The sequence below is a fragment of the Salvelinus namaycush genome, chromosome 3, assembly GCF_016432855.1.
Source record: "Salvelinus namaycush isolate Seneca chromosome 3, SaNama_1.0, whole genome shotgun sequence".
In the NCBI taxonomy this organism is placed as follows: domain Eukaryota; kingdom Metazoa; phylum Chordata; class Actinopteri; order Salmoniformes; family Salmonidae; genus Salvelinus; species Salvelinus namaycush.
The window spans coordinates 90,110,691-90,123,190 of record NC_052309.1 but is presented as its reverse complement, the minus strand read 5'-3'; the positions used below and the strand labels follow the sequence as shown (position 1 = coordinate 90,123,190).

Genomic DNA, 12,500 nt, shown 5'->3' with positions numbered 1-12,500 from the left:
CAATATTAGTAGTAGTAGTAGGGGTGGTGTTAGTAGTAGCAATAGTAGTAGCAGTAGTAGTAGCAGTAGCAGTAGTAGCAGTAGCAGTAGTAATAGTGACATTAGTAGTAGCAATAGTAGTAGTAGTAGTAGCAATAGTAGTAGTAGTAGTAGTAGCAGTAGTAGTAGCAGTAGCAGTAGCAGTAGTAGTAGCAGTAGTAGTAGGTGTGGTGTTAGTAGTAGTAGTAGTAGTAGTAGTGGTGTTAGTAGTAGCAATATTAGTAGTAGTAGTAGGTGTGGTGTTAGTAGTAGCAATAGTAGTAGTAGTAGTAGGGTTAGGGTTAGTAGTACAGTAACCCCAAGAGAGTATATAGTAGGGTACTATAGTACAGTAACCCTAAGAGAGTATATAGTAGGATACTATAGTACAGTAACACTAAGAGAGTATGCAGTAGGATACTATAGTACAGTAACCCCAAGAGAGTATATAGCAGGGTACTATAGTACAGTAACCCCAAGAGAGTATATAGTAAGGTACTATAGTACAGTAACACTAAGAGAGTATGCAGTAGGATACTATAGTACAGTAACACTAAGAGAGTATATAGTAGGGTACTATAGTACAGTAACACTAAGAGAGTATATAGTAGGATACTATAGTACAGTAACCCTAAGAGAGTATATAGTAGGATACTATAGTACAGTAACACTAAGAGAGTATATAGTAGGGTACTATAGTACAGTAACACTAAGAGAGTATATAGTAGGATACTATAGTACAGTAACCCTAAGAGAGTATGCAGTAGGATACTATAGTACAGTAACACTAAGAGAGTATATAGTAGGGTACTATAGTACAGTAACCCTAAGAGAGTATATAGTAGGATACATAGTACAGTAACCCTAAGAGAGTATGCAGTAGGATACTATATTACAATAACCCTAAGAGAGTTTATAGTAGTGGACTATAGTACAGTAACCCTAAGAGAGTATATAGTAGGATACTATGGTACAGTAACCCTAAGAGAGTATGCAGTAGGATACTATAGTACAGTAACCCTAAGAGAGTATATAGTAGGATACTATAGTACAGTAACCCTAAGAGAGTTTATAGTAGTGGACTATAGTACAGTAACCCTAAGAGAGTATATAGTAGGATACTATAGTACAGTAACCCTAAGAGAGTATGCAGTAGGATACTATAGTACAGTAACCATAAGAGAGTATGCAGTAGGATACTATAGTACAGTAACCATAAGAGAGTATATAGTAGGATACTATAGTACAGTAACCCTAAGAGAGTATGCAGTAGGATACTATATTACAATAACCCTAAGAGAGTTTATAGTAGTGGACTATAGTACAGTAACCCTAAGAGAGTATATAGTAGGATACTATGGTACAGTAACCCTAAGAGAGTATGCAGTAGGATACTATAGTACAGTAACCATAAGAGAGTATATAGTAGGATACTATGGTACAGTAACCCTAAGAGAGTATATAGTAGGATACTATGGTACAGTAACCCTAAGAGAGTATGCAGTACGATACTATAGTACAGTAACCCTAAGAGAGTTTAATGTAGTGGACTATAGTACAGTAACCCTAAGAGAGTATGCAGTAGGATACTATAGTACAGTAACACTAAGAGAGTATATAGTCGGGTACTATAGTACAGTAACCCTAAGAGAGTATATAGTAGGATACTATAGTACAGTAACCCTAAGAGAGTATGCAGTAGGATACTATAGTACAGTAACCCTAAGAGAGTTTATAGTAGTGGACTATAGTACAGTAACCCTAAGAGAGTATATAGTAGGATACTATAGTACAGTAACCCTAAGAGAGTATGCAGTAGGGTACTATAGTACAGTAACCCTAAGAGAGTATATAGTAGGATACTATAGTACAGTAACCCTAAGAGAGTATATAGTAGGATACTATAGTACAGTAACCCTAAGAGAGTATGCAGTAGGATACTATAGTACAGTAACCCTAAGAGAGTATATAGTAGGATACTATAGTACAGTAACCCTAAGAGAGTATATAGTAGGATACTATAGTACAGTAACCCTAAGAGAGTATGCAGTAGGATACTATAGTACAGTAACCCTAAGAGAGTATGCAGTAGGATACTATAGTCCCGTAGAGAGTAGAGAATAGAGAGGTTGGACTCTGAATAAAAGATTCAGGACAGTAGGAGACAGTTTATCTTCTTGGGGATGTTCTCCTGTCCTCTGAGTGTAATCATCTCTGAGCTTAACGTTCCATTACACATCACAGGAGGTTTCCTGGTTTACCAACCCGCCAGTGTTCAAAACAGACATTCCAGTCAACCGCTAAATGGTTTAGGTCACAGCTATTGACTATAATCTTCTGCTAAATTGACCAAGATCCTCCAAGGAACACTGCAGGGATTTTCACTGAGAGAGAGCAGGCTGTCTGACCTCTCAATGCCTTGTCTCTAAAAGTGTTGGAGGTGTCATCAGTCGTGCATCATTGCATCGCCAGTAATACTACTCAGAACTGGTTTGAACTAGTGGTTATATCACCAGTAATACTACCCAGAACTGGTTTGAACTAGTGGTTATATCACCAGTAGTACTACTCAGAACTGGTTTGAACTAGTGGTTATACCACCAGTAGTACTACTCAGAACTGGTTTGAACTAGAGGTTATATCACCAGTAGTACTACTCAGAACTGGTTTGAACCAGTAGTACTACTCAGAACTGGTTTGAACTAGTGGTTATATCACCAGTAGTACTACTCAGAACTGGTTTGAACCAGTAGTACTAGTCAGAACTGGTTTGAACTAGAGGTTATATCACCAGTAGTACTACTCAGAACTGGTTTGAACCAGTAGTACTACTCAGAACTGGTTTGAACTAGAGGTTATATCACCAGTAGTACTACTCAGAACTGGTTTGAACCAGTAGTACTACTCAGAACTGGTTTGAACTAGTTGTTATATCACCAGTAGTACTACTCAGAACTGGTTTGAACTAGTGGTTAAATCACCAGTAGTATTACTCAGAACTGGTTTGAACTGGAAGTTATACCACCAGAGGTACTACTCAGAACTAGTTTGAACCAGTAGTACTACTCAGAACTGGTTTGAACTAGAAGTTATTTTGTTTATTTGTATCACAATTTCTCTCCTTTCTCCTGTCATACAAATTGGGTCAGGGAAACATAGGTGAGGGAGAGAGAGAGTGACACACGTGTGAAGGCACTCGTACACCGTGCAGGCACTCAGTCACGCATGCAGGCACTCACACACTCATGGAGGCAATCACTCACTCATGCAGGCACTCACTCACTCATGCAGGCATTCACTCACTAATGCAGGCACTCACTCACGCATGCAGAAACTCACACACTCATGGAGGCAATCACTCACTCATGCAGGCATTCACTCACTAATGCAGGCACTCACTCACGCATGCAGAAACTCACACACTCATGGAGGCAATCACTCACTCATGCAGGCACTCACTCACCCATGCAGGCATTCACTCACTAATGCAGGCACTCCCTCACTAATGCAGGCACTCCCTCACTCATGGAGGCAATCACTCACTCATGCAGGCACTCACTCACTCATGCAGGCATTCACTCACTAATGCAGGCACTCCCTCACTAATGCAGGCACTCCCTCACTCATGGAGGCACTCACTCACTCATGCAGGCACTCACTCACTAATGCAGGCACTCACTCACACACACATGCAGGCACATTGAGAACTTACTCCTCATTTTCATACAGGTATTTCACCATCACCCAGGGCACCAGGAAGATCAGAGGGGCACCTGCAGAGAGAATCACATTAATAAACACACCAAGACAAAAACTCATAGACTACCTAACCCTGAGGGTGACTATATCTATAATATCTCTACTACCTAACCCTGAGACTGACTATATCTCTAATATCTCTACTACCTAACCCTGAGACTGACTATATCTATAATATCTCTACTACCTAACCCTGAGACTGACTATATCTCTAATATCTCTACTACCTAACCCTGAGACTGACTATATCTCTAATATCTCTACTACCTAACCCTGAGACTGACTATATCTCTATAATAGATCAACTCAGGTGTCTGGCTACCAAACAGATGACCAAATGCTCTGTCTTCTGGTATATAATGTGCTGCTATGCTGCGACAAATACACAACCTCCACCCCCTCTCCTCCCCCTCCACCCCCTCTCCTCCCCCTCCTCCCCCTCTCCTCCTCCCCCTCCTCCCTCTCCTCCCCCTCTCCTCCCCCTCCTCACCCCAGCCGATACACAGGTAGATGTTGAAGTAGTTTCTCTCAGTGAACACGGTGATGACCAGCAGGTTGTGGAGGTAGATGCCTTCCACCAGCAGCCAATAGCTGTTAGCCATGATACTGTACTGCATCATCACCACGGCGATACGACACCCCACCGCCGTCTACAGGACACAACACACACAAAAAAACGTTTCAAGACTTAACAAAGCCCTTATAATCCTCCAGTATGGCTAAACAATGCTTCAGAGATCAAACCCTTATAATCCTCCAGTATGGCTAAACAATGCTTCAGAGATCAAACCCTTATAATCCTGGTCAACTCAACTCAACTCACCCACCTTGTTGTTGACTGGTCACTTTACCTCACCCTGGTCAACTCAACCCAACACACCCACCTTGTTGTTGACTGGTCACTTTACCTCACCCTGGTCAACTCAACCCAACACACCCACCTTGTTGTTGACTGGTCACTTTACCTCACCCTGGTCAACTCAACTCAACACACCCACCTTGTTGTTGACTGGTCACTTTACCTCACCCTGGTCAACTCAACACACCCACCTTGTTGTTGACTGGTCACTTTACCTCACCCTGGTCAACTCAACTCAACTCACCCACCTTGTTGTTGACTGGTCACTTTACCTCACCCTGGTCAACTCAACCCAACACACCCACCTTGTTGTTGACTGGTCACTTTACCTCACCCTGGTCCTTTCAACTCAACACACCCACCTTGTTGTTGACTGGTCACTTTACCTCACCCTGGTCAACTCAACCCAACACACCCACCTTGTTGTTGACTGGTCACTTTACCTCACCCTGGTCAACTCAACTCAACACACCCACCTTGTTGTTGACTGGTCACTTTACCTCACCCTGGTCAACTCAACTCACCCACCTTGTTGTTGACTGGTCACTTTACCTCACCCTGGTCAACTCAACTCAACACACCCACCTTGTTGTTGACTGGCCACTTTACCTCACCCTGGTCAACTCAACCCAACACACCCACCTTGTTGTTGACCGGTCACTTTACCTCACCCTGGTCAACTCAACTCAACCCACCCACCTTGTTGTTGACTGGCCACTTTACCTCACCCTGGTCAACTCAACCCAACACACCCACCTTGTTGTTGACCGGTCACTTTACCTCACCCTGGTCAACTCAACCCAACACACCCACCTTGTTGCTGACTGGTCACTTTACCTCACCCTGGTCAACTCAACTCAACACACCCACCTTGTTGCTGACTGGTCACTTTACCTCACCCTGGTCAACTCAACCCAACACACCCACCTTGTTGTTGACTGGCCACTTTACCTCACCCTGGTCAACTCAACCCAACATACCCACCTTGTTGTTGACTGGTCACTTTACCTCAACCTGGTCAACTCAACCCAACACACCCATCTTGTTGTTGACCGGTCACTTTACCTCACCCTGGTCAACTCAACCCAACACACCCGCCTTGTTGTTGACTGGCCACTTTACCTCACCCTGGTCAACTCAACCCAACACACCCACCTTGTTGCTGACTGGTCACTTTACCTCACCCTGGTCAACTCAACTCAACACACCCACCTTGTTGTTGACCGGTCACTTTACCTCACCCTGGTCAACTCAACCCAACACACCCACCTTGTTGCTGACCGGTCACTTTACCTCACCCTGGTCAACTCAACTCAACACACCCACCTTGTTGTTGACCGGTCACTTTACCTCACCCTGGTCAACTCAACCCAACACACCCACCTTGTTGTTGACTGGTCACTTTACCTCACCCTGGTCAACTCAACTCAACACACCCACCTTGTTGCTGACCGGTCACTTTACCTCACCCTGGTCAACTCAACTCAACACACCCACCTTGTTGTTGACTGGTCACTTTACCTCACCCTGGTCAACTCAACACACCCACCTTGTTGTTGACTGGTCACTTTACCTCACCCTGGTCAACTCAACCCAACACACCCACCGTGTTGTTGACCGGTCACTTTACCTCACCCTGGTCAACTCAACCCAACACACCCACCGTGTTGTTGACTGGTCACTTTACCTCACCCTGGTCAACTCAACCCAACACACCCACCTTGTTGTTGACCGGCCACTTTACCTCACCCTGGTCAACTCAACCCAACACACCCACCTTGTTGTTGACTGGTCACTTTACCTCACCCTGGTCAACTCAACCCAACACACCCACCTTGTTGTTGACTGGTCACTTTACCTCACCCTGGTCAACTCAACCCAACACACCCACCTTGTTGTTGACCGGCCACTTTACCTCACCCTGGTCAACTCAACCCAACACACCCACCTTGTTGTTGACTGGTCACTTTACCTCACCCTGGTCAACTCAACCCAACACACCCACCTTGTTGTTGACTGGTCACTTTACCTCACCCTGGTCAACTCAACCCAACACACCCACCTTGTTGTTGACTGGTCACTTTACCTCACCCTGGTCAACTCAACCCAACACACCCACCTTGTTGTTGACTGGTCACTTTACCTCACCCTGGTCAACTCAACTCACCTTGTTGTTGACTGGTCACTTTACCTCACCCTGGTCAACTCAACTCACCCACCTTGTTGTTGACCGGTCACTTTACCTCACCCTGGTCAACTCAACCCAACACACCCACCTTGTTGTTGACTGGTCACTTTACCTCACCCTGGTCAACTCAACCCAACACACCCACCTTGTTGTTGACTGGTCACTTTACCTCACCCTGGTCAACTCAACCCAACACACCCACCTTGTTGTTGACTGGTCACTTTACCTCACCCTGGTCAACTCAACTCAACACACCCACCTTGTTGTTGACCGGTCACTTTACCTCACCCTGGTCAACTCAACACACCCACCTTGTTGTTGACTGGTCACTTTACCTCACCCTGGTCAACTCAACCCAACACACCCACCTTGTTGTTGACTGGTCACTTTACCTCACCCTGGTCAACTCAACCCAACACACCCACCTTGTTGTTGACCGGTCACTTTACCTCACCCTGGTCAACTCAACCCAACACACCCACCTTGTTGTTGACTGGTCACTTTACCTCACCCTGGTCAACTCAACCCAACACACCCACCTTGTTGTTGACTGGTCACTTTACCTCACCCTGGTCAACTCAACTCAACACACCCACCTTGTTGTTGACTGGCCACTTTACCTCACCCTGGTCAACTCAACCCAACACACCCACCTTGTTGTTGACTGGTCACTTTACCTCACCCTGGTCAACTCAACCCAACACACCCACCTTGTTGTTGACTGGTCACTTTACCTCACCCTGGTCAACTCAACCCAACACACCCACCTTGTTGTTGACTGGTCACTTTACCTCACCCTGGTCAACTCAACCCAACACACCCACCTTGTTGTTGACTGGTCACTTTACCTCACCCTGGTCAACTCAACTCACCCACCTTGTTGTTGACCGGTCACTTTACCTCACCCTGGTCAACCCAACACACCCACCTTGTTGTTGACTGGTCACTTTACCTCACCCTGGTCAACTCAACCCAACACACCCACCTTGTTGTTGACCGGTCACTTTACCTCACCCTGGTCAACTCAACCCAACACACCCACCTTGTTGTTGACTGGTCACTTTACCTCACCCTGGTCAACTCAACACACCCACCTTGTTGTTGACTGGTCACTTTACCTCACCCTGGTCAACTCAACTCAACACACCCACCTTGTTGTTGACTGGTCACTTTACCTCACCCTGGTCAACTCAACCCAACACACCCACCTTGTTGTTGACTGGTCACTTTACCTCACCCTGGTCAACTCAACTCAACACACCCACCTTGTTGTTGACTGGTCACTTTACCTCACCCTGGTCAACCCAACACACCCACCTTGTTGTTGACTGGTCACTTTACCTCACCCTGGTCAACTCAACTCAACACACCCACCTTGTTGTTGACTGGTCACTTTACCTCACCCTGGTCAACTCAACTCAACACACCCACCTTGTTGTTGACTGGTCACTTTACCTCACCCTGGTCAACCCAACACACCCACCTTGTTGTTGACTGGTCACTTTACCTCACCCTGGTCAACTCAACTCAACACACCCACCTTGTTGTTGACTGGTCACTTTACCTCACCCTGGTCAACTCAACTCAACACACCCACCTTGTTGTTGACTGGTCACTTTACCTCACCCTGGTCAACTCAACCCCACACACCCACCTTGTTGTTGACTGGTCACTTTACCTCACCCTGGTCAACTCAACTCAACACACCCACCTTGTTGTTGACTGGTCACTTTACCTCACCCTGGTCAACTCAACTCAACACACCCACCTTGTACTTTTGACCACGACCCTTTCAGACAACAACAACAACCTCAACCCACCTGGTTGTTGACGAGCCACTCCACCTCATAGTGTGTAATGTCCTGGTCCTGTCCGATGTTGACGCTGGGCACCTCCAACATGGCGTCCTTTATCAGGATGGACAGAGCACGCAGGATGAAGGATGCAAACAGGTTCATGTGGATGTTGTTCCTCATACAGTGGAGCTTCCTGTAAGGGGGGGGGGGGGGGGGGGGGGGGCAGTGTGCTTCCTGTTAGGGGGAATGTCAACTACAGCAGAGGTAATATAACAAAGATTAAAGGTTAAAGAACTGGAATTAGAATATGTATATCTGTATGGTTACTGTCAATAGGTGGTAAAACAGTAAGGTCAGTGGTGCTACCTTGCTTCACTGACGTGTCCATTCAACTCAAACATGTTTCATTAACAAGAAATATACACCTTTCTACCTCCATGAAGAGTGGTGGATGGCTGAGAGGACATGGTGGGTGGCTGAGAGGACATGGTGGGTGGCTGAGAGGACATGGTGGGTGGCTGAGAGGACATGGTGGGTGGCTGAGAGGACATGGCGGGTGGCTGAGAGGACATGGCGGGTGGCTGAGAGGACATGGTGGGTGGCTGAGAGGACATGGTGGGTGGCTGAGAGGACATGGCGGGTGGCTGAGAGGACATGGCGGGTGGCTGAGAGGACATGGTGGGTGGCTGAGAGGTCATGGTGGGTGGCTGAGAGGTCATGGCGGGTGGCTGAGAGGTCATGGCGGGTGGCTGAGAGGACATGGTGGGTGGCTGAGAGGACATGGTGGGTGGCTGAGAGGACATGGTGGGTGGCTGAGAGGACATGGCGGGTGGCTGAGAGGTCATGGTGGGTGGCTGAGAGGACATGGTGGGTGGCTGAGAGGACATGGTGGGTGGCTGAGAGGACATGGTGGATGGCTGAGAGGACATGGTGGGTGGCTGAGAGGACATGGCGGATGGCTGAGAGGACATGGCGGGTGGCTGAGAGGACATGGCGGGTGGCTGAGAGGACATGGTGGGTGGCTGAGAGGACATGGTGGGTGGCTGAGAGGACATGGTGGGTGGCTGAGAGGACATGGCGGGTGGCTGAGAGGACATGGTGGGTGGCTGAGAGGACATGGCGGGTGGCTGAGAGGACATGGCGGGTGGCTGAGAGGACATGGCGGGTGGCTGAGAGGTCATGGCGGGTGGCTGAGAGGACATGGCGGGTGGCTGAGAGGACATGGCGGGTGGCTGAGAGGTCATGGCGGGTGGCTGAGAGGACATGGCGGGTGGCTGAGAGGACATGGCGGGTGGCTGAGAGGTCATGGCGGGTGGCTGAGAGGACATGGCGGGTGGCTGAGAGGACATGGCGGGTGGCTGAGAGGACATGGCGGGTGGCTGAGAGGACATGGCGGGTGGCTGAGAGGACATGGTGGGTGGCTGAGAGGACATGGCGGGTGGCTGAGAGGACATGGTGGGTGGCTGAGAGGTCATGGTGGGTGGCTGAGAGGTCATGTGTCTGTCTGTCTGTCCTCTTTACGGTCATGAGGTGAAGGCTACCTGATCATGGTGCCAAGCATTAACACCAGCCCCAAAGGCTGTCTCAGTGTTTGTGTGTCTCTGTGTGTCTCTGTGTGTGTGTGTCTCTCTCTCTCTGTGTGTGTGTGTGTGTGTGTGTCTGTGTGTGTGTGTGTGTCTCTGTGTGTGTTTCTGTGTTTGTGTGTGTGTGTCTCTCGGTGTGTGTGTGTCTCTCTGGGTGTGTGTGTGTGTGTGTGTGTCTCGGTGTGTGTGTGTGTGTCTCTGTGTGTGTGTCTCTCTGGGTGTGTGTCTCGGTGTGTGTGTGTGTGTGGTTGTGTGTCTTTGTGTGTCTGTTTGTGTGTGTCTCTCTGTGTGTGTGTGTGTGTGTGTGTGTGTGTGTGTGTGTGTGTGTGTGTGTGTGTGTGTGTGTCTCTGTGTGTGTGTGTGTGTGTGTCTCTGTGTGTGTGTCTCTGTGTGTGTCTGTGTCTCTGTGTGTGTCTGTGTCTCTGTGTGTGTGTCTCTATGTCGCTGTGTGTGTGTGTGTCTCTCTGGGTGTGTGTGTGTGTGTGTCTCTCTGGGTGTGTGTGTCTGTGTGTCTGTGTGTGTGTGTGTGTCTCTTTGTGTGTGTGTGTGTGTGTTACCTGAAAGTGATCAGGATTCCGAGCGCTAACACCAGAGCCCCCAGAGACAGAGAGTAGCCCACAGTGTACATGGTCCGGAACTTCTTGAGGATCTGACCATAGTGAGGCTACACACACACACACACACACACACACACACACACACACACACACACACACACACACACACACACACACACACAAAGAAACAATAACACACATTGCATTGGGAAATTATTCAGAACTCTTGACTTTTTCCACATTTTGTTACATTACAGCTTTATTTTAAAATGTATTAAATTAAATGTTTTCCTCATCAATCTACACACAATACCACATAATGACATCACAATACCCCATAATGACATCACAATACCCCATAATGACATCACAATACCCCATAATGACAAAGCAAAAACAGTTTTTTAGAATTTCTTGCAAATTTATTCAAGATATACAACAGAAATATTACATTTACTTAAGTATTCAGACCCTTTGCTATGACACTCGAAATTGAGCTCATGTGCATCCTGTTTCCATTGATTGGAGTCCACCTGTGGTAAATTCAATTGATTGGACATGGTTTGGAAAGGCACACACCTGTCTATATAAGGTCCCACAGTTTACAGTGCATGTCAGAGCAAAAACCAAGCCATGAGGTCAAAGAAATTGTCCATGGAGCTCCAAGACAGGATTGTGTCGAGGCACAAATCTACAAAAGGGTGTCAAAACATTTCTGCAGCATTGACGGTCCCCAAGAACACAGTGGCCTCCATCCAAGGCCGCCCGGTCTTGGTCAGGGAGGTGACCAAGAACCCAATGGTACTCTGATAGAGCTCCAGAGTTTCTCTGTGGAGATGGGAGAACCTTCCAGAAGGACACCCATCACTGCAGCACTCCACCAATCAGGCCTTTATGGTAGAGAGGCCAGACGGAAGCTACTCCTCAGTAAAAGGCACAGCCCGCTTGGAGTTTGTCAAAAGGCACCTAAAGGACTCTCAGACCATGAGAAACAAGATTCTCTGGCCTGATGAAATCAAGATTGAATTATTTGGCCTGAATGCCAAGTGTCACATCTGGAGAAAACCTGGCATCATCTCTATGGTGAAGCATGGTGGTGGCAGCATCATCCCTATGGTGAAGCATGGTGGTGGCAGCATCAGCCTGTGGGGATGTTTTTCAGTGGCAAAAAGTCGGACACTAGTCAGGATCGAAGGAAAGATGAACGGAACAAAGTACAGAGAGATCCTTGATGAAAACCTGCTCCAGAAATCCTGCTCAGGACCTCAGACTGGGTTGAAGGTTCACCTTCCAACAGGACAACAACCCTAAGCACACAGCCAAGACAATGCAGGAGTGGCTTCAGGACAAGTCTCTGAATGTTCTTGAGTGGCCCAGCCAGAGCCCTGATTTGAACCCGATCCAACATCTCTGGAGAGACCTGAAAATAGCTGTGCAGCGACGCTCCCCAGCCAACCTGACAGAGCTTGAGAGGATCTGCAGAGAAGAACTGGAGAAACTCCCCAAATACAGGTGTGCCAAGCTTGTAGCGTCATACCTTGTAGCATCGTCTTTTCAGTTCGCTGCAGCTAGCGACTGGAACGAGCTGCAAACAAACACTCAACCTGACAGTTTTATCTCAATCTCTTCATTCAAAGACTCAATCATGGACACTCTTACTGACAGTTATGGGGTACTGTGTGTAGATTGATGAGGGGAAAAAACTATTGAATCCATTTTAGAAGAAGGCTGTAACGTAGG

General features: G+C 47.4%; 1 protein-coding gene across 3 annotated transcripts in view; it reads right to left on the bottom strand.

Moving 5' to 3' along the window:
* LOC120042046 (glucagon receptor-like) overlaps positions 1-12,500 on the bottom strand; it is a 41,648-nt gene that overhangs the window by 25,990 nt on the left and 3,158 nt on the right. For all 3 annotated transcript variants that reach the window (XM_038986945.1, XM_038986954.1, XM_038986949.1), the window contains 4 exons: positions 10,761-10,867; positions 8,645-8,813; positions 4,268-4,427; positions 3,731-3,791 (listed from right to left, as the gene is read on the bottom strand). In XM_038986945.1, the coding sequence (XP_038842873.1) occupies positions 3,731-3,791; positions 4,268-4,427; positions 8,645-8,813; positions 10,761-10,867 (497 nt within the window). The remainder of the gene's footprint in view (positions 1-3,730; positions 3,792-4,267; positions 4,428-8,644; positions 8,814-10,760; positions 10,868-12,500) is intronic.